This window comes from Ammospiza caudacuta, chromosome 1, assembly GCF_027887145.1.
Source record: "Ammospiza caudacuta isolate bAmmCau1 chromosome 1, bAmmCau1.pri, whole genome shotgun sequence".
In the NCBI taxonomy this organism is placed as follows: Eukaryota; Metazoa; Chordata; class Aves; order Passeriformes; family Passerellidae; genus Ammospiza; species Ammospiza caudacuta.
The window spans coordinates 32,644,095-32,666,940 of record NC_080593.1 but is presented as its reverse complement, the minus strand read 5'-3'; the positions used below and the strand labels follow the sequence as shown (position 1 = coordinate 32,666,940).

Sequence of the window (22,846 nt, the reverse complement as noted above, 5' to 3'; positions counted from 1 at the left end):
AACTTGTTATTTCTCTTGTTAGAAGATGCTGAATAACCATCTGTCATTTTAGGAATTTGCCTGAGCCTAAGTCAGTGATGCTTGGTGCACCATAGCTATTTTAAGCTGAAGATGGCAATTATCAGAGAATATTTGATACAGAGCCTTTGAGCACTGTTTGCAGTTGTATATTTGAATAGAACATGTGACTATTTCAGACTTAGCACAATGGGGTATGTGTTTCTTTGTGAAAGTTTGAAAAAATCAAGAAGTCAGACCTGACTTTTGTGGTTTCTGAAACCTGTTAGAGTGGCTTTTGGAGTCCACAGTGGCATCTTTTTCTTTTCTCAAGAGACTTCAAGTGTTTTGCTGCCCATTATTGCACTTACAAGTATCTGAACAGAACAGCTTGGCCATATTCAAAATTGTATAGGAGATGAACAGATCACTGGTTCACTAAAATGGGTTGTGCATTAGCATCACGAAAGTACATTCTGTTCTTTGGCAATTGAATCAAGAATACACTTGCCTGAGTGTTCCTTACTGTTCTATGGCTTACCAAGGATTGTGTCTTTGTCTCTGAAGTGAGGGAGAAGAAAGGGTTCAGCAATGTGAATTTTACATGTAGACTGTAGTCTTTTAAATGAGCTTGATGAATCAAGTGAGAGCTGACTAAGAGGTTTTTAATATTTCTTCAAAATTCAAAAGGGAAGAAAAGTCCTAATTGGCCCATCCCTACTTGTGTGTGCAAACTACTATAGAACAGAAGATGAACATTTCCTAGGGGCTTGATCTCTTATGGGCCTGATGCATCCTAATGGAATGCTCACAAGTTTACTTTGTTCCTATTCTGGGGTGAGTTGACAGATTTGGCTGATGGTTCATAAACAGCTTAACTTTCTGCTCCATGTTTCCCTTTTAAGCTTTATTTTATTTTAATTTTTTTTAGCAAATAATACAGACTTCCAAGCAGATACTTTACAGATTGGGTAAAGATGAAGTATATGCTTATTCTCCTCTTCCAGCAATTCCCAGAGGATGAGGCTTGAGCAGTTTTTGGCTCCTGTTTTTGTTTTTTCCAGCTCTGACTTTCCCTAGCAAATATCTAATACTGTGGTTTCAGAAGGTCAGTTCTGCAGAACTCAAGCATTCGTTCTTTATCCAAGTCCAGCCTCCTTGTACTTAATCCAAATTGCATTTACACACGTGCATTCTGTGGATGAATTCCACCAATGCTGGGTAGCTGTAAAGAGCAAGAAAGCCACCTATTGGGAGAATTTCTTTTTAGAGAAAAACCTGTGCATGTGTTGTCTGTGATTTCATTCAAAAACATAATTTGATATTATTATATTAAAGTCTTGTGTGACAAGTATGGAAATCCAAAGCCATTTAAGTACATGGATGCATTAGTAAGTTTGCCAGAGAATATGTCTTAATTTGTCTTGGCTGGCCCTCCACCAACTCAGCGCATGTAACTTTTTCTCCCTCCTCTATTAAAAACAGGAAATTCAGTAAGTTCCTGATGTATTTGTGCTGTAAAGGGTGAGGAAGGGAAAATTACCTATTTAGGGACTTTGTAGAAGTCTATTCTAAATGAGACTTGGTTTTGTCTGATAAACTTCTTTGGTATCTTATTCAAGTTACACTACTCACCTGAAACAAAAGAAAAATTGGTATCTCCAAAGGAAGGAGACTTACATTATTGCATTAGAATAGAGGAAGACCAATTAACAGCTGTCAGAGGCTGCTTAGGACTTGGGAACTTGTTAATTATTATTTTTTATAAATCCTGTCTTTGGCTGCTAAGCCAAATTGAGAGTCTTGTGGAAAATACTCCAAAGTGCTTTTAACTCCCAAGGCATGAGAATACAGGTTATATTAGCCATATCAATATAGACAATTAGCCATGTGTTAGCTAGACTGCATAACCTATGCCTGCTTTCATGTGGCAAATGTGAAGATAAGACCTGCAATGCAAGAGTATTACCTAAAGTGGATTTACTTCATGTGTCAGATAAACAAAGATTACATATATTGTCTGATAAAAATTCAACAGTCCTGAGCCACCTGGCTGTTACTGAGCTCCATCACAAGTAGCTTTGTGGTATTTAAATAATTGAGACTTCCCTTTCCTATAAAAATCTTCATCAGGACATCTGGATAAACAAGGACCATGGGGACATTTGAAGCTGCTTTTCACATTTAATCAAAGTATTGTTTGGTTTGTGGTGACAAAAGTTGTTTTCAAAGACATTCTCAAACTCCACTCATTTGAAGTCTTTGCAGGGAGTTAGTAGGAAGAGACCAAGAAAAATAATAATTTAAAGAGAATTACAGGCTGATGTACCTTAAAACAAGACTTTTTTGGGAAAAATGCTTTGTAGTGTTTGTTGTATTATTTGAACTTCCATTATGGTTTTGGTATTTATAAAGTACATTCTTAATGCAATTTTACACTTTTTTTCCCCTCCTTTTTTTTAATTCTCAGAGTAGCAGGTATTTACTTTATCTACTTTATGACTTTATGTTGCTTTAATTCTGTAGTGGCTGGGACTTCTCATGCTTCCAGTGCCCTATATCTTGCAGTTGTATCCTCTGGAACAAAGCTGTAATTAAGGCATGCCTTTTTAATCCTCTGGGTCTTTTTTTTTTTTTTCTGTAGAAGTTTAACAGATGGTACAAATTAAGCCTTATTTTGGTGCACTTAGTGTTAAAAATCCCATTTTAGAGTTACCTTTTAAAAACTTCATGTGGGCTTCAGGAAAAAATTGTGTTGTTAACTGAAACCTGTTAATCCTTCTTTTGGAACAGTCTTGGGTTTTCCAACTCTGTCCAAATATTGTGCCAGTCCAACTTGATCAGTTATGTAACTGGGACAAAATGAGGCAATCCTCAGTAAAGCAGTAGGTTGTCTGCCTGTTTAAATAGATCCCACACAGCTGATATATGGAATATAAGCTTTTTTTTTCCTTCTGGGGGACATCAATTGAACACCTAATCCATGTCTTCAAGGAAAATAATTGTAAAGTTAAGAGTTCTTATTTGTGATACTCAAATGTGTATTGTTGTGGTTTAGGCAGATATATATGAATTTTTTAAAGTATAAGGTAAAATAAGGACATTCTATCCCCTGTTTCTACTGCCTTAGCTCTGAGTGGAATGTCTCTGCTACTTTAAAAATAAATATAATAGATCTGATCAGCAAAAACTTTGTCCTATTTCTTTTCTACAAATGTCATTTCAAAAGTTCATGCTGTTGCAAAAAAAAAAAAAAGTCATCTTTAAATACTGAGTCATAAAATTAGCCATAAAAACTTAAAGTATTTTTCCAATGGCTAATGCCAGCCAAGGATGCTCTTACTTTTTTTTACTGGCCAAATGAAACCTCTGTTCTCTGGGAACCTTTAATCTGAAAATAATGCTTGATGGATCACTAGAGAAGGGTGAGAAAAAATTGAATCTTTTGGATATGTGTGTCAACTATGGACTTGGTGCATGCAGGACTCCTTGGCTCTCTTAAATAATGAACTTTTGCTCTGAGCAATATTAGGACAGGTATTTGTGCTATTAGTGGGGCTCAGTAGGGGATGGTTACTGTTGTCAGCAGTGCTGAAGCATTGGACTCTGCAAAAGCCTTTGTCCACCTTCATAGGAATGAAAGTAGGGCCGGCAGGTTGTGGGATTCTGTAGGAACTGGCAAGGTGGTTGCTTCAGTAATTGTAGTGGAACTAGTCTTTGTTTTTGTTAGCACATGGTGTTACCCTTCAAAGCCTCACTTCACAGCAGGGTCTCACACACAACCTATGCTGAGCAGTCAGGGACTGCTCCTCTGTATTTTCATTGTTACATCTTCAGGGACTGTCAGTGCTCATCAGGAAGACTTGGTATTTAGCTATAAATTAATATACATGGCAGTCCTTCCCATTTCTTTGTTGATACAGGATGAAAGAATGGATGAGTTTTAAATGGATCTTTGGTGATCATGAAGTCCAGCCTCCTTTGCTCAAAGTAGTGAAAATTGGAACAGGTGTCTGTCTGGCTGCTCAAGGTGTTATCAGACTGTGTTTTCACTGTCTCTGATTGGAGACTCTTCAAGCACTCTGGCACTTGAGGCAATTTTCTGTGCTCTGACATCCAGGGTTCCTGGGGGATGCTCTTGCTGCTAACAGCAGAAGTGAAGGTGACAGTGGGTACCTTGGCCTTTCCTGTATCTTCTCTCAGCAGATCCCCTGCTGATTCAGTCATGGATCCCTAGCTTTCCTGTTGCTGTTTTTGCAAAAGCCCAGGAACCATTCTAGAACATTCTTGATCCTCCTTCTTGATTTGATCCTTCTTACTGGGATCCTGTGATCTACTTTGTCACGGTCTCTGCAGCTGTGTCTGCCCTGACCTTGACACCACTAGCCACTTTTTCCATGTTTGTAGTTTCCCATGTTTAGTGGAGGGCCTGCCTTTGGCTCCTCAGTCCCCTGTTTCAGGAGGTAATAATCAATGCACTTGTTCCCTCTTCTGTTTCCCCTCCAAGAGATAAGAGGGTAATTCATGTTCCAAGTGAGGACCAGGTGCCTGTAATGTGAGGTTTCTTCTGCTGTGTATAAAGAGGAATTCCTGTGTTTTGTCTTGCTCAGGTGATGAGTAGCGAACACCTACAGTAGTGTCACCCATGTTGTTCTGCCCTCTCATATGTGACCCAGCTCCCAGCTGTCCCATTGTCCACAGCAGGGCCAAGCTCCATGTGTCCCTGCTGCTCTCCCAACAACGGGCAGCTTTCTTCCCCCACAGGCCTTGAGGAGCCCATATCCAGCCATGGCAGTGGAATGGTCTCCAAAAATTAAATCTTCCTTGGCCCTTCCCTGTTGTCCTTTCATCCTCCAAAGGCAGTGTTTTGTAAGCTTTGTGCAGACTTGTGTGCCTTTGTAGGGTTGGGAGAGAACATTGCCACAGCTGCTGCCCTGGGATTTCACCTGTCCCAGTCCATTATTTAATGGTCATGCAAGTGAGGAGAAGGGGCACAGAAGTCTCTGGTTGCCTTATGTTATTATTGTGTATTACAGTGAAATGAAATGAAAATGAAATTGCTGGACAGCCTGTTTTATTTTATTCCTTTTGCCATTCATGTCTGAACAGTGATTTCCTCACAACCCTGTCTGGATCTTGGTCACTACTTAAAGCCTTATTTAACTTTTAGATTTCTCCATTCCCCCTGCTCTGGAGGGTTATAGTAAGCTCTTGCTATTATCATGTCTGGTTCTTCTCCCTTGAGGCTTCTTAAAATATACCATATATAGTCTGTATATGCTCTAGTACAGTCTGGATTTCAGAATAAAATACCTGTATTTGTATTATAAAAGGCAATTCTTACCTTCATCTTTTCCTTCCTTGTCTTTCCCGGACAAGCCCATACTTGGATATTAATACTTCAAAACTAATTTTAAACTGGCAAAGTAAAACTTGGTGGGATATCTCCCATGACTGAACATTTCAGTAATTTTTTCCTCAGATGAGTATTTAATTTTGTCACTGGTTGAAATCCATGGGCACAATTTGAATAAGCTAAGAGCGTGGTCTTTTAACTTCTAGTACTTTTGTATCTTGATATATTGGTCTTTTGTGTCAGAATAAGCTGCTCCAAGGGACAGTTGTTTTTAAGTGGTTTCTCAAAATTGAGGAGAAATCAGGAATTTATTTAGTAGCCATTCTGCATCTCTTGTGTTCAAGTCCTGTTGCTGATGACCTCTCTCTGTCTGGGACTGGGCAGAATGTTGGGCTGGGAAGTCTGTCTGAGGCTCCATGCAGAGGCAGCAGGCTCATTGTCCTGCAGTTGCCATGGTGGGGGAGGACTGAAAGGTTTTCCATCCACCTTTATTTCAGTGACCTTTTCCAAGCTGGGAATTGCAGTTGACTTGGAGAAACCTAAACAGTCATTTCTCTTCAGTGAATCCATACAGTTTCCTCTCGAGTCTTGTAAGCTGAAAAATAAATTGAAATTGAGGAGGGTAATATTTTCTGTTTTCAGAATGCCATTTCTGAAAATCTTAGACTTGCTTCCCACGCAATACATAGTTGGAATTTATTAAACTGCTGTATGTGAAGACTCCTGTGCTTAATGCTTCCAGCAGCATGCATAAGTGAGGTACAATAAAAGTTCAAAGTAATGTCAGCATGTAAAAATGTTAACAAGTAAAAGCATGATTAGATTCTTTAAATATTCACAGAGACCTAATTTTCATCATCTGCTTAATGTAGTGACTGGAGTATTCACAAACTGTGTTTGCTTATTCTTTCAGGCTGAAGGTTTTGAAGCAGATGTTGGAAGATGTTAGCTGTGGATACTGGGGTTGTGGAGGAGTGGTTATCAGAGTTCAAGGTAATACACTCTCCAATATGTAGCCAGCAGTGTTGAATCACTGCTGGTGAAGTGCGCAGGATGTGCTTGCATCCTCTAGAAAAAGAAAGATAGTAACCTTGGGTTTTGCTGAGATTATGTGATAAATACAAATGTCTCCATGAAATGTCTCCATGTAGCCCCTTGTAGCTCTTTGGGGCTACATACTTCCTGGCAGAGAGCAGTGAAAATGTATATCATAGATGAATGATTGTATTGGTTTGAGTACCAGACATGACTGTAGGTTTTGCTCCTGCTCTGCTTAGATACACTGGAAATATGTTTTCCTGTCTGTGGAGTGGAGTCCTTTCAAGGACTGGAGATAAGAATTACTGTAAGACTTGCACACATTTAAACATACATCTTCTAGAAGAGTTGTTAAAAACATTAGATTTTTACCTTCTTAAGTATTGGCAGAAAATATGTTTAGTGTTAGAGAAGAGTTGGAATTTGCATTTACTGGAATTTGAGCTTTTCCACAGTAATTCTGTATCTGGTAATAATGTTTACTACCTGTGTAGAGTTGGTCTTGAAAACTCCTTGAAGTATGGATCTGAAAACTGTAAAAGTTTCACAGGACTGACATCTCACAGTGAAATTTCAGTGGCTGTTGCATTTTTGTAACCTTTTAAAAATCAATTTCCTGTCTGCTATTGTTACATTCCATATGAAATTGCAAAGTGACAGAGTGCAGTATATCTTCTGGCAGTACTCTGAAAATGTGAGGATTTCTTTGTGAAACAATGTTTGGTTTACTATAAACTCTGATAAACAGTTTATAGTAAACTCTGATAAACAGTGACTTGTAATGAAAAATTGTTGAAACAGCTGTTTTATTTAATGATAGAAATTGCTTATAATATTTTTTATTTCAGACACTGCCAGAAGCATCCATATCCAGCTATGCTACCAGCTTGAAAGACAAGACTGCTTTGATTTCATCTCTTTACAAAGTAATTCAGGAGCCACAAAGTGAAGTGAGTATTTTGGATCTCTCACCCAAAATGTCTGACATAACACTGGCAGAATGAAACCAAGACCTTGCATGCTAGGTAATTGGTGAAGAGTCTCCTTCAAAAAGTTGTTCTTAGCCATGACATACTATCATGGAAAAAAAATTGTAAGTTTTGTAACCTACTGATCATAGTTAAACTTGTAGGTCACATTCATGGGTTTCAGGACTTGGATGTAGAATTGAGAAATGCATTAAGAAATTGAAAAGATGTTTGTGTCTGATAGAATTCTTTCTGTAATTAAAACTTGAATGTGAATCTCTTGGTGTGAGAAGCTTGTCTGTATAATGCAAGAGAACAAGTTAGGTTAGCCATCTTTTTTAAATTGTTGCTTAGGTTTTTTAAGGTTTTTTTGTTGTTTGAAATGCATATGATATAAAGACATGGATTTATACATGGAATGTACCCTTACTGAAATGAGGGGAAAATGTGAAAAAAAAAAATGTAGGAAAGGAGGGGCAGGTTTTCAGGTTTTCTCAGTACCTGTACTAAGAAGGTTCTGTATCCCATGACTGCCCTTCTTTCAAAATGTCCAGGTATGTTCAGAACACCCTGATCTGGGTTTAATTGTGTGTTGTTAACTGCCTTGTACCATCTGGAAGTCCTTTTGTGCATTATTTTAATACTGCACCAAATCCTTAAATTTTCTGAAAAGACCCAGAAATAAGGCAGCTTCCCAAAGTTTGAGATTATGGCAGTACTAAAGGTCAGAAGATAAAAAGCTTTTATATATATGCTTTTAGAGAGAATGCTGGTAGTGAAGCTCCCAGGTTGTCCAGCAAAGAACAAATGTACTTTTAATTTGCTGCTCAGAAAGGCATTGTGAGTCATTCCAACTACTGAGTCAAGCCTGTCTGGTCTTCAGAATTTGTATCAAAATGTAAATTAATCTGATGAGTCTCCCTGTTGATAGCCTAATTAATACTTTCATAAGTTCTTTGATTTCTTACTACTTCTGACAATCACTAGGTTTCTCAGGGGCCTTAGTAGCAGGGTGCTGCTGCAACTTCTGCTTGAAAAGGTTGTTGGGATAATTCCAGGGGCAAGGTGTTGATGATTTCCCTGTTAGTGAGATTTGGAATTGAAATGAAAAGCTAGTGCTGACACTGAGTGTTGTGCTGCCTCGACAAAAAGTACTAAAATCTCTTTTGGACTGTTCTCCAAGTAGCCATTGCTTTGTGGGAGAGGCCACTTGGAGCTCTCCACATTGTGAAAATAGTTACAAGCCAGCAGTTAGAAAGAAAAGTAATATCTGCCAACTGCTGTTTGAGATCTGTTGGCTGCATTGTGTAATGCCAGCTTGCTGCACTGTGGAGGGTATGTGCTGTCCTCTCTTATCTCAAGGGTGTCGTGCAAAGGGGAAGCATTAATGCATGAACACTACAAATACTGCGCAGTTTGAAAATGGACAAACAACCCCATCTGTACACCTTTGAATGTATGCACTTCTAATAGTTATGAGTACCATAAAATTGTGATTAATCTTATTTTGCAGGATGGATAAGGGTTTTTTTTGAGCATTTGAAAAGTAATCATGGGTATGGGCATCTGTAACTGCATTTTCCTGCTGGTTCATGTTTGCTTTTTATATGGATTGTTTTGGTTTTGTTTTCCAAAAAATTTAGTAGCCATTTGTAAGATAAAGGGACTACTTGTTTAACATCCACTTCATAGTAGCTGTGTTAGTAAAGACTTTGTTAGTTACTTTTGAGATTCGTGAGCCACTTGCTAGGTGAAAAATGTAGTTCCATGAAAGAGGAGTCCAGAAGATGTGTAGATTTAAAGGACTTAAAATTCACTAAAGACTTTCAGTGGTCAAAAATAATTAAATGAATATGTGATGGGGTTTTTTTTAAAGATTGAAGTTCTTTTGCTTTTTACTTAAAACACTCTTGCTGTCTTTTTAGATAGGAGCCAAACAGGCATTTGCATTAGGAAATAGCAAGTGTTTGCAGTGTCTAACACACTTGGGTGCAGCTTAAAAGGAACAGGGATGAAATTGCTTGGACATTGTTCTGTTCCAGCATTAAGAAACATCTCAGTCTAGTTCTTTTAGAACTGCTTAGTTCAAAATGATATCTTGAAACAGCAACAGTCATTAGTGCGTTTTGATATTAGGTTGTAGCATCTGGTGGCATTTTGAGGAAGAAAATCTGTTTTGTACTGATTATGCATCTCAGTGTGCTGATACAAAGCTGTCTGAAGTGGGATAATGATGTAAACATGGATACCTGTCACAGCTATTTATGGGCCTTTTAAAGTTCAAACACATCATTCAGAACTGGTACTTCATTATGGGAAGGATGCGAATTGTGTAAAAAATATAAGCTGAATATGGAGCACAGTTCTGCTGGTAGGGTTTTCTAGAAGGATCTTTGCTGTACTGCTCTTAAAACTGATGACTAGTTTAGCTTGGCATGGCTTTTTTGCCTTTACTGTAGAATTTTCAGGGATGATATTTCCAGAGTGAAGCTATATCTCTCAGAAGCTAAAAGTTCCTCTTTTTTAGAATGGATCAGATTGTCCCAGATTACTTCTTAAAAAAGAACTCAAATCTGCTAAAATCTTTCAGTTTCAGAAGTAGCTTTGGCAGGTAAGAAATGTTGACTTGACTTTTTTTCCATGTTCAGGAGGAAAAGCTTAGGAAAGCAAGCAGGTATTTTTCTAGCTTGGTCTCCCTGGTGATTTTGCCTTCTTTGCTTCAGTAAAGGGAAGAATATAGAATTGCCTTTCTTATTTTTCTGAAAATTTACTCTACTAAAACTAAAGTTGTGATCTAGACAAATAGCAGGACTGAATTTAGTAGTTCAGCTTGCTTTGGAAGTGCCTACTGTTTTTGACAATATTTTCTAATTGGAGAAAATTAGGAAATCTCCTAATTTCCATACATTGACAAGTGGTGCTTAGCAGTGTTTCATCCTTATATCAGAGGTAGGTGGTAGCAAAAGAAGGCACATTAAATCCAGGAACACAGGCAGGCTGATAACTTCATTGTTTTAAAGTCTTTTTTTAACTTGATCTAGCTCAGTGTATTACTTCCAGTTCAGTGTTTTACATCCATTTGTATCAGCTTAACAAATTTGATTCTAAAATTACTCCTGAGGCTTCCAATTTCTGTCTTAAGTGTATAAATACATTGAAGCTTCTAGAAGCTTATGAGAGTGAGGAAATAAACTTATTCTATTGTGTACTAAGTTTTTGTAATACTTGGAATATAAGTGTCATACAGCTCTTCTCACTAGGTGGGTAAAGCTTCTAGCTTCATTTTGTGTATGCTTTTGGAGTTGTAGAATAACAAGACCTTTGTTCAGGTACTTTGCCTGTATATTAGAGATACTGAGAAGTATGAGGGATGTGATAACTATCCTCTATTTTTTGCCTTTGAGGCTGGAGGAAATGAGCCAAAACCAAGGCAAAGCAGCCATTGGAATTTTTTATTCATGTAGGATGAATGACTCTACTTTCATCATACAAAAGTATGTTATAGGCATGAAAGTGTGTAAGGTGACTTGAGCAGTTACTGTATCAGTCATGCCCTGATAACTAAAATGCCATTTTTATCAGTTTACAGTTTTGGCTAAAGGGTTGTTCCAGACAAAGTTGCAGATTTTTGTAATGTTTTATTCATTCATGATTGTGCCTTGTATTTCAGCTTCTGGAGCCAGTTTGCCACCAGCTCTTTGAGTTCTACCGCAGCGGTGAGGAGCAATTGCTGCGCTTTACGCTGCAGTTCCTGCCAGAATTGATGTGGTGCTATCTTGCTGTCTCAGCCAGCAGGGATTTGCAGAGCAGTGGATGCATAGAGGCTCTTCTCCTAGGAGTTTATAACTTGGTTTGTATTTCAACATTTTGTTTTGGAATTAAAATGAAGTGATTATTTCAGTCCCAACTCATCAAATCGGTGTCTGTCAGAAATTACAACATGAACTTTCATTCTTTGGTCAATATTTTCTCTGCTCTTTCTGTGGTTCTTGAATTTTTTGTTACTTATTTCTTGTGATTGAACTCACATTCTGCTTGAGGACTTTTTGAGGCACTGCTTTGGAAATTGTTGCCTGTATTTTGACTATCTGGACTAAAACCACAAAAAAAAATTACTTTCAACTAATACTTGACAGTTGCTCTATCTGTGCTTTGAAGAACAGAATTAATAAGGAACTCTTAAAAACACCGTATTTTAGTCTTTTCATGGCTATTTTGAAATACTTAGTGGTTTTTAATATCTGTTGGGATTCTTGTCTGTGTAGTTTGTTCTGGTTGTTTTAGGAAGGCTTTTTATGAAGCAAAATAGTGATGTCAAGTCTCTTCATCTGAAAATCTGGAGAAGGCAGCTGGTATCCATCTCCTAGAAATAATCATAGGTGTCTTCACCAAGCAAATGGAAATATCTTTTTCACCCAGGAGTCTAATTTAAGAGACCCGAGCCCTTATGTTCCACTCCTCCTGAGGCAGAGTACAAGCTTCCTGCCTTTTCTGTATGCTTAGTTGTATCTGACAAGAAGAACATTCCTGAAAAGCATTTGCTCTTATCTTCTGCCTTAAGGCAATTCACTCCTTTCTATCCATGATGAAGTAATTTAGGGTGGTTCATGGATGTGGCTGTAATCACTTGTTTTTCTCCCAGAAGAGATTACATTTAAGTTAAGCTTGAAACCAGTCTGGTAACATCCTCTCTTAGCTGTGAAGAGTTTCTTTCTCAATTAGTAACTTGGCTTTCCATCTCCAGCTGCCTGGGGTCATAAGAATTTCACAGCAAGCTTCTCTTGGGAGCTGTAGATCATCATGACTTGGGGAACTTTTTTCCCTGTTTTGCTTCCAGACATAAGGAATGCTTATGGTAAAGCAGTGCTTTGTACTCATGCTGACTTCTTCCCTTCTGTTGCATAAAATTTATAACTGGAACAATCAAGATGGTATTGTTCTTTAATGTACAGGTTAAAAAGGTAGTAGGTGACCTGCTTAGATACTTACTTTCTCTTTAACCAACAACTTTATGTATTCAAAACCAAGAGGAAATATGAAGCCTAATATAAAAGTAATTCCAATGTAAATATGTAGAGTGGACTCTTGGAAACTTAACATGTTCAGTAGGAGTCCTGCAGTTTCTTACTGAAGGAAAATGAAAAATGAAAAATTTTGCTCAGAATAATTTTAAATTGGCTGCATTATGAGGGGTGTGGAATTATTATGGCTGAACCTTGAGATCATGAACTGGATTGTTCTACATTCAGCTTAGGGATGTACAGTGGTAGTGCATGCAGTTGAAATCTTTTGCTTTCCTAGCTGTAGTTATCAGAGTGGTTTTTTAATACACTTCATATACTTTAATACACATCATACACTACAAATACATCTTGAAATCTACTCCTGAAACTTAATTAAAAATCTGATTATAATGAAGAATACAAATATTAATATTTTTAGAATTTAGAAGTTTGGATGTAGCCATTTTCTTTCCCTTTCTCCTAAATATTGAGGAACATGTTTTCCACATTTATCCAGGAGCAATATTAAAAACTAAAGTATCAGTGGTTTATGTGGAGAGTGGAGAATCTGTGCAGCTTTTCAGAAGGAGCAGCTCTGTGTGCCCTTTTGATCCTTTTCAGTCTTCCTTTACTGCTTTGTCTTTTATTTTAAGACAGGAGTTTTAATAATTACTATGTAAAGTTAGACCTTCAGCCTTCCAACACATGGGTGTTAGGAGACACTGAAACTTGTCTCTAATTATTACTTCTGGGTATATGAAATCAGCTGCTGAAATTTAGAAAAGAGGGAAGTAAAATCTAGTGTGTGGTGTTTGTTTTGGTCAAGTCTGCTTTGGATTGTTAACATTTTTTTATTGGAAATACTCCAGTGCTCTTCTGTGGTACAAAACCACATCTTGTTTTGCCTTACCCATTAGTCTTCTGTTAGCTTACAGGAGCAAGAAGTCTGCCAGCTACTGCTGTGGTGGTATCTTTTGGGAAGGTAGCTTCTCTAAAGCTTTGCATCCATGCTTCTTTTAATTCCTTAGAGTCAATTATCAGACTTGGGCTTTTGCAAGTGCTGTGGTCTGCTGCTGTCAAACCTTACGAGGCTGCAGTCATTCCAGAGCTGTAATGTTTCCAAAACAAATTACTTGTTGAGTGCTTACTTGATGGTTAATAGTTTTCAGAACAGAATTATTGATTGTTAACCTTCACAATTAGCAAACAGTGTATAATTAAAAAAATATAATGTTGTTTTAAACATGATGTTTCCTCTTAGTGTTTTTAATGTGGGTTATGTATGCAAATGGATGTGCCCTCGGCTAAGTTATTTGAAGAGTTTTCATAAACAAACAAAATGTGCTGTGGTAGAAAGCAAATAGAGAGATAATTTCTAGCTTGCAACTTGGATTGTTATAGTATCCCTATCAGTCCCTATAATAAATAGTTTTTAACACTTTAGGATGTCTGTTTTCTTTAGTACAGTGTAACCATTTATATCTTCTGTCTTTTTCAGGAGATAGTTGACAAAGAGGGACATAACAAAGTGCTGAGTTTCACAATTCCATCTTTGTCCAAACCTTCTGTCTATCATGAAGTAAGTGACAGCTACAAAGTGAAGTTCCTGATTGATAAGGGCAGTGCTACCATGGTTGTCAGGGGTCTTGGCCAGTCAAATATCTCCCAAGGCTGCAGGCATCTCAGTGGCCAGAACCTGGAGAGCATGGAGTTCAAACCAATGAGAGCATGCAGACTGGGACTTTCAAATGCCCAAATGCTTTGGGGGCCTGTTTGTTAAGAACAAAAGTGAAAAGCAGTTTTAACATGTTGTATGATGACATAGGAACATACTTCTGAGATTTCTGAGTGCTGCTAACTGGTATCTGAGGCCTTTAAAAGGTGGAATAGTCATAATTGCATAATACCCATGCAGCAACTATGTATTTTTTTTTTTCTTTTCTGAAGCCATGTGCCTTATTTGGTGTAAAATGAACAGATAACATCTAAACAGTCAGATAACATTAAGCCTGTTGAAAATTCATATATAAATATGGTGATGCTTATTGTTGTCTATTTCCACTTGCATTATAGCAGGATTTGAGGTGGACATGCTCTGAATGACCCTTTTTTCGTTCAGCCTTCCAGCATTGGCTCCATGGCTCTCACTGAAGGAGCTTTGTCACAGCACGGTTTGTCCAGGGTTGTGTACAGTGGACCTCATCCTCAGAGGGAGATGCTGACAGCCCAGAACAGGTGAAATTGTATCATGGGATTTTGCTTGAGAGTCCCTAATAGATCTAAGCTTCTAATTTTTAGTGTAGTTGCTGACTGAAGGAGGATAGGTGTATGTTGTGTTTTGTCATGTGGTTTTTTCTTTTAAACACGTGTAAATGCAGATGCAGAAAGATCATCAGGGCATATTACTACATGGAGGGGAAAAGCTTACTCAGCTGTTGATTAAATTGAAATACAATGCCAAATCTGTTCAAATAATTCTTAAAAATTTCCCTGTACATTTGTTTTCTTTTAAAAAACAAAGTTGGTAATGGAATTGCAATGTTTCTTTCAAATCCCAGGTTTGAAGTGCTGACTTTCCTTCTGCTCTGTTACAATGCTGCCTTAAGCTACATGCCTGCAATGTCTCTTCAGTCATTGTGTCAAATTTCTTCAAGGTAATTTCTGTAGGTTGTTTACTGTTGAAATGCCATTACTAAATTGAAGTGCAGTCAGTATGGACTTTTTTCTCAAAAACAAGCTTTGAGTTCCCAAAGGTCGCTTTTAAACTTGACTTCTTCTCGTAGCTGTTTACAGCTGCAATATTTGCTTTTAATTTATCTTTTATATAACTTTGGGTTGAGATCTCAAAATGGGAAACAATAACCTGGCTTATATGCAGGTTAAGCTTCTCTTTTAAGAGGAGAAGTCAAAGGGAACTGTTTGTTTTTAATAACAGTAACTGTATTTGTGTTAACTAAAGAAAAACAAGAAGTGTCTTTTAGAAGTGTGGTGTATTTTGCATTGCAGGTTTAAATAAATTCAGGGGCTGTGCAGGTTTAAACTTGTAATTATAGTAGGTTGAAACTAGGCATACATTCATTTTTATGGATACATTGAGCATTTCCAAAACCAGCTGTTGCTTCAAAAAACCAAAATAACAATGCCAACATGCCCCTCCTGACCTCAAAACAAAACCTACCTCAGCTTTAATTAGAGTGTTTATTTTTTTTTATCAATATCATTTTTCAAAGAAGAGAAATGGATAGTAAACATGTTTGTCTCTGGATTTTCAAAAGTGGACTGTATGTTAAGGGAAAAATTAGAATGCTTTCCTTAACCCAGGAAACTCAAGAGACCAAGAAGTCACCCTCAGCAGCTTTTTTCTAGCCTAGTTCCTAGGCTTCCCTCACAACTAAAGCATGATAATGGATGCTGTAAGATTTCCTCTTCCAAGGAGGCAGGAGACTTCAGAGTTTGAAGCACTTGGCAATATTTACCAGAGTAATTACAAGATCTGTGTTAGATAAACTGCTTTAATGTATGAGGTAAAAATACTTAGAAGCTAAGGATTGTGGAAAGGAGACTGATGTTGCTTATTCTGCTTGATTGGGTTCTGATTGTATGTGGAATAAATAATTTTTAAAGCATCCAACAAAACCCCAAGCAAGTTACCTGTAGGTACAAACAAGTCTTTCTACTTAAAAATGTTCAGTGTCTGGATCCTGAATTATTTAATGCTATACAATTTAACTTCTTCATTTTTCTTCATTCCTGACTGGTTTTGTCATTCATCTGCTTACTGAAAATCTTACCCTGACAGCAATTTAGAATAGACACCATGTTAGAGTACTGGGAATATTTGTCAGAAGCCCTGAATATCTTTCAGTGTCCTGTTTGGATGTGGTGGAATCTATATTCTGCTATTTGGATATATAGAATAACTCCTTTAATTGGTTTGAGCAATGAGGAATTTAGGGGGTTTTCTTTAGGCTCTACAATAAATGTGTTTTCTTCTAGTAAGTCTAATTCAATTTTTATCACTTTCTTAAATTAAAATATGAATTGTAAATATGAAAATTACAGCACAAAATATTTTGTGTTGATCTCAAGTTGTAAATCCAGATTTTTTGCATCTGGGCAGTTACTAAGTCTCTCTTCATAAGCATGTTACCTTACTCAGATGTCATTCTTGCATTTTTAGAAGAAGTAACTCAAGGCTTCTAAAAACTGATCAGTACTGGTGAAGTATTGCAAGTCTATAACCTACAAGGGTGGTTCCCCATTATTTACCAATGACAAATGTATGATTTCTTCAGAATTTGTGTCTGTGGATATCCTCGCCAACAAGTGAGAAAGTACAAGGGAGTCAACAGTAGGATTCCAGTTTCATCTGAATTCATGGTCCAAATGCTAACAGGGATCTATTATGCCTTGTAAGTTGTTTTTTTCTAATATGCAAACAAAATGCCAGCCTAATTTGTGTACTTGTTCAGACACACTACCTTGGAGGCATTTCATTTTCTATGAGCACATGTTGTGTGAAGCAATAAGGGGTCCTTGGGAAGAGACAGTTCTCCAAGCAGTTGATGAAGTTACCTGTGCCATAGTGGGGAAAGAGGACTGGAGCAGGACTTGATAGGTGTAACTGCTGATGGGAAGAAAATACTGTAAAAACTCTTTTCCAGCCATTGTCTGCTGTTCACATTTTTGCATGGTTAGTTTTGACATCAGTCTAGTTAAGAAAAAGAGGTTATATTTTTTTGTCTGAAATGCTGGTGTCATCTACCATTAGAAAGTCATGTTAATGTGTGAAGCTTAGTAACTGAAATAATTGGAGACTAGTAATACAGGAATGCTCCAAAGATGGAGTAATATTAAAAAATCTTGATTGTATTTCAGAATGTTTTGTGAGTAGCTGATCAAGAGCTAATGATACAATTTTTAAACTGCTTGGGGTGGCCAATGAAAATAAAACTTTGTCTCCGTAGATGCTACTTCAAAGTTCTCTAATTAGCAGTCTTACTGCTAACAAACAAAAGTAGATCCAATTTTCTAAACTGAATCTCAAGGAATACCAGAGTTGTGAAGGTTAGGTGACCAAGAAGGTTCATCTTTTGACATGATGCTTATTATTCCATATACTTTTACCTTTACAGTTATAATGGAGAATGGGATCTGGCTCGAAAAGCAATGGATGATGTTTTGTATAGAGCACAGCTTGAGCTGTATCCAGAACCTCTGCTGGTAGGTATTTTATTTTCTGCTCAATACTTTGTTGAGTAGAATTTTTAGCCTGGGAAATCCTTGCTGTGAGCATGCATGATACAAGATGATAGCAGGAACCTGAAGCTGAGTGTGTGCTTGTGCAAACAGCTCAGTCTGTAGGTGCACACACTACACAGGGCTTTCACTGCCCTCAGTTGTGGTGTCACGCTTCCTTGTGACCAAGCTGTTTTCAGCAGAACACTTCTGAGTCTTCAGAGCTAAGCTAATGGTGCAGCAGAAGGAATAGCCACATCTTGAAACTGAAAACTTTAAGAAAGTGGCAAGTAGAAGTTCTGAGAGCTAATTGCAGCCAGCATTCTTTATAGGCCATGCAAAAAGGTGATGTGCTTTTTGACCAGAAATTGGAATTGTACACAGTATTCTTCTTGAAATAGGAAGAATCCCTGACAGAATTCTTCTAAAATTTATATCTTTGTGATAAGAACTTAAGTGCATCTCTTCTGTTCTAGGTTGCTAATGCAATAAAAGCTTCATTGCCTCAGGGTGCCATGAAATCTAGTAAAGAAGGTACAAGATGCATTCAGGTTGAGATAACACCTACTTCATCCAGAATATCAAGGAATGCTGTGACTAGCATGTCTATAAGAGGGCATAGATGGAAAAGGCGTGGTAAGAAACACATTTTGCAATGAATTCTTAGCTTTTTCCATGTTTTAAAAATAATATTGAGAATTTTATTATTTCATATATTTATTGCTTATAGGCAAGCAGCAATTTGGAGGTTATTATTTTCTTGGGTGGTGAATGAGAATCTCAACGCAGTTCAGATGAAGTATATTATTTATTTCCTTAACCATGTTTTTAAAAAACCGCACCACACACAAACCCTTTTTTTTAAAGGGAGGTGTACACAGTTAGTGCTTCCTCTGAAAATTATGTTCCTGCTTTCTTCTGAAAACTAATTTCTAGTACCTGAAGCAAAAGAAATATTTAAGGACTTTACCACAGAACCTCATCTGTCCTAAAGTACTTAAATAAAAATTGGATTTAAGGATAGAGGGGTAAACTGCTATGTTTTGGTGTTCTGGTTTAAGCCCACACAACAAGTAAGCCCCATACAGCTGCTTACACACTCCCTACAGTGGGATGGAGGAGAGAACTGGAAGAGTAAAAGTGAGAAATCTTGTTGAAATAAAGCCAGTTAATGAGATACAGCAAAAGCTGTGCCTGCAAGCAAAGCAGGGAATTCATTCAGCGCTTCCCATGGGCAGGCAGGAGTTCAGCCATTCCCAGGAAAGCAGAGCTCTGTCACATGTAACAGTTATTTGGGAGGGCAAACAGCAAATAACTCCCCCTGTTCCTTCTTCTTGTCTCAGCTGTGTGTACTGAGTGTGGTGTTACATGGTCTGGGATAACCCCTGTCCCAGCTGTGTCCCCTCCCAGCTCTTTGTGCACCCCCAGCCTGCTCGGTGGTGGGGTGGGCTGAGGAGCAGAAAAGGCCTTGGCTCTGTGCAAGCAGTGCTCAGCAGTAACAAAAATACCCCTGTATCTACAAAATACCAACATCATTTCCACCCCAAATCCAAAACATAGCCCCATGCCAGCTGCTGTGAAGAAAATTGTCTCTGTTCCAGCCAAAGCCTGTAGATTTGGGCAGACTAGTTTAAGGGCTTCCACAAAGCAGAACACAAGTCTGGGATGAAAAGTAGGAAAAATTGATGCCAAATGTACTGCAGAAGTAGCAGTACCAGCAAGAGATTCTGTGAGTCTGAATGTTATATTCCTTCACCTTTGCCATGTTCAGATGAGGGAAGAGCCACTGGACCAGCAATCAGAATTGGCATTTTTTCTGTTGGGATTGTAATCTTGGCTGTAAACAGGCTAAGAGCAGGAGTGTAGGGTAGAGTGCTTTTCTAATAGGTTCACTGAAGATTTTGTAGTACCATTAAAATTTCTGTAGGATGTTACTAAGTGAGTTTTTGTAGTACATAGACAGTTAGAAAAATTTTGCTAAGTTACTTGTCATAAATTGGCCAAGAGGTAATTCAGGTAAGTGTTGAGAAACACTTGATGGTAGAACACATTTGTGGTTCTAGTACCAATAGTGAGCTGCCAGAGAGGGTGAAGGACAGAGAAGAAAGGTGAAACAACCAAATTTCATTTCAGTTGATTAAAAACTACTTAAAACCATCAGACAAACCCAAGGAGCAAAACATTAGTGTCTTTAGTGAAATGGAGTAGCAAGTCATTACTGACATCTCAAGGCTGCTTTCTTTCTTCAGCCTTAAAGTTATTAAGCATGGATTATTGACCAGATGCAAGAAAACTGTATTATATCTTAGCTTTTAAATGTACAAAAACCCTCTGAAGCCTGGCAATTTTGTTAGCTATTATTTTTGAGTGGTTTTGATGCTTGTTCAAATGAGATGGTGGAGAGTAATACAGATCAAGGATACTTAGTGCTAGGTCATCTAGAGAAATTGAAAGTGTGTTAAAATAAACATTCCCTTTGTGTTTACAGGACACTACAAGCGTCCAAAATGAGTATTGGATATATCCGTATAAGAATGCAAAGTTTTCAGCAAATACAGAAATAGAGAAGTTTCTACAGTTATTGCCTCCTTGCAGGGAGTCTGGCTTGGTGAAGTTCAAGGAAAAAAGTGTGTGACAGGTGTGCCCTGCAGCAGATAACAGTAAGGTGAAAGGGAAATGAAAATACCAGTTGAACTCAGAAGTGGAGTGGAATGCTATGTCTTATGAGAGTCTTATAAAGTAGGACAAATTGAGAGAAACAGCAATAATCTAGTGAGTGCAATCCAAGCAAGGAGTGAGTAGTCAGTATTCAGAGATAAAGACTGAAAAATTAAGGACTTTTTCAAAACAGCTCATGCCAACATTTTGTTTGGGTTTCTGTGAAAATGTTGGATTTGTCTCAACAGTACAGGATTTAATGAAGAGGAAGAAAATCACACAGTGTAAGGTGGGTTGGAGTGGAATACATGGCAGGTTGTGGGAGTAATTGTAAATTTGAAGGCTATGCAAAGACTAGGCTGATTAAGAGTCCAAAGCTGAACCTGTGGTATCTAGCTAAGTGACTGCCAGTTGTGTTATTTTAAATGGTAAATATTCCGTACATAAATCACTTTGGCTAATCTCCTCAAAATTCTCATTATAAAACCCTAACAAACCTTTTGTATGTGACTAGGACAGCCTTTTTAAAGCAGGAGTGGATGGTCTCCCATTTTCAAAATTCTTACTAAACTAATTCAGTGCCACACAGTTCCTAAGGACAGAAAGATATGAAATACCTCTTCACAATTGGCATGCAGAAAGAATAACAAGTTTTGTGCTTAGACATGCTTGTTCAAATTAAAATGAATATTGGAATTGGTAGAAATTAGATGATAAACCTCATACGTCTTGACCATTATTCTCTCTCTCTCTCTCTCTCTCACATAGTGTAAGAGGAAAAATAGTATTTGGGGGGTTATTTTTATTTTCATTATAATAAAAATTAGTGTAAATGGATATGGAAGTCAGAGGAGACAGCTGAGAGGTATTTGATGTTATACATTACATAGACTGATGAAGCAAATTATCTTTTGGGGAAGCAAGGGCAGCAACCTTCAGTCACTACTTATGTGTGTAAAATAAAATAGAAGAACTCCAGTGAATCACATATCCAGCTGAGAAGCATGGGCTTTATTTTCTTTATGTTTGAAACAATTCATTTTACTATAGAAGTTTTCGGACATTAGATCTTGCTAGCCTTTGCTCGAACTCTAGATTGAAGTCAGTTTTGAATAAAGGTTGACTTAACATTGAATCTTCTTCTAATTTGTTCATTAGGAGCAGTTACTTAGAAGGACTTTTAAAATTCAATTAGTAATTCAGTTAGTAAATTAAATTAGTAATCTGTGAATTTGGACTTCACAGATAGGTACTTTAGAGGTTCTAAATATGAGGTTGGTTTGCAAAACAGATCCATCTAATCACAAATTGGTATTGTTTTTTGAGTGAGCTGATACTAGCTACTACTTAGCAATAAATTATTTAGTGCTGTTGGATTAGATTGCCTGCATATTATCACACCTGGAGGGGAGCATTAGCTCATGTATGTAGAGGTGTGTGTAATCAGAAATACTCTGATGTAACAGACTGAGAAGAGCTGACCAGATGTTGGTAAGACACGTAACACAAGAAAAAAGACATCAACTAGCAAGGAGGGACAGAAAGTTACTTTTTTCTTTGCTGCAAAAATTGCCTTTTATGTAGTACACAAGGTTTAGAAGTACTAGTCTTTGAATTTTCTTACTCTTTTAACAGTATTAATTCCTGAAATAATTGTAATTTACAAGAATCTGAAGTTAATGCTAATCTTAGAGTATAAGCCTGGTCCTTTTATGACAAATTAAATATGCTAACACAGTTGTGCAGGACATGCAGCTTGAGCTTGTGGGGGTTAAAATTGAATTGCATTTTGAACGGTCAGTTTGCCTGTGCAGTCTGAGGTAAATTATCTAGACAACTGTAATAAGGTAGATTATAATTTTGAATTAAGTTTTAGCAATTAGTAAACATGAAATGCATTTGTCAGAGTTGGTTGTACTACTCAAAGCATTCAGAAATGTGACACCAAATACATTTTCCTTCAACTGCTGTGGGTATGTCTATGTTAACAATCAAACTGATGTAATTATTCATTTTCATCAGTTCTACACTGCTCAGCAGTGTCCTTGGTTTTCTCTTTTGTTACATTACCTGGTGCACTGGGCATTAATAGCTCTCTCTCAAAGGCTAGATCCCCAGAGCTGTCCAGCTTGAAAGCAGTATTATCTTCACCACCAAGCACCATGAAGCTGAAGGTTTGGGGGTCCTTAAAAGCTGTAAAATAAGGAGGGTGTGCTGCTATGGAGGGTGTGGATTGTGTACTCTTATCCCTGCCCCAAGCCTGTAGCTGCTATGGTAGGCAGTGCTAATGGGAGTTGAGAGACCCCATATCCCATTTTTTCCATTAGTTTCCTCCTGTAGTCAGTTAAATTCAGAGATAGGTATATTTCCTTTAGACATAATTATAATGAGTAAAGCTCTTAACTTTCTGGGTTTTTTTTTCCTCAGTTCATTGTAGTAATGGTTACTCAGCTGTGGGAATACAGCAGTATTGGGTGAAGTGCTGATATCACAGCTGGATGTTACATTTAGAAGTGCACATCACCAAATAACCATAACTGGGTAATGCTTTTATACAGAATCTTTTACCCCCTAAAAAAAATCTTCCC

General features: G+C 37.6%; 1 protein-coding gene across 2 annotated transcripts in view; it reads left to right on the top strand.

The window, feature by feature from the left end:
* The window catches only part of HYCC1 (hyccin PI4KA lipid kinase complex subunit 1), a 43,028-nt gene that overhangs the window by 13,114 nt on the left and 7,068 nt on the right, over nucleotides 1-22,846 (top strand). For both annotated transcript variants that reach the window (XM_058810429.1, XM_058810436.1), the window contains exons 2-10: nucleotides 6,267-6,346; nucleotides 7,240-7,341; nucleotides 11,030-11,209; nucleotides 13,861-13,941; nucleotides 14,482-14,597; nucleotides 14,921-15,016; nucleotides 16,658-16,774; nucleotides 17,498-17,585; nucleotides 18,077-18,236. In XM_058810429.1, coding sequence (XP_058666412.1) covers nucleotides 6,296-6,346; nucleotides 7,240-7,341; nucleotides 11,030-11,209; nucleotides 13,861-13,941; nucleotides 14,482-14,597; nucleotides 14,921-15,016; nucleotides 16,658-16,774; nucleotides 17,498-17,585; nucleotides 18,077-18,236 — 991 coding nt within the window. In that variant the 5' untranslated portion in view covers nucleotides 6,267-6,295. The remainder of the gene's footprint in view (nucleotides 1-6,266; nucleotides 6,347-7,239; nucleotides 7,342-11,029; nucleotides 11,210-13,860; nucleotides 13,942-14,481; nucleotides 14,598-14,920; nucleotides 15,017-16,657; nucleotides 16,775-17,497; nucleotides 17,586-18,076; nucleotides 18,237-22,846) is intronic.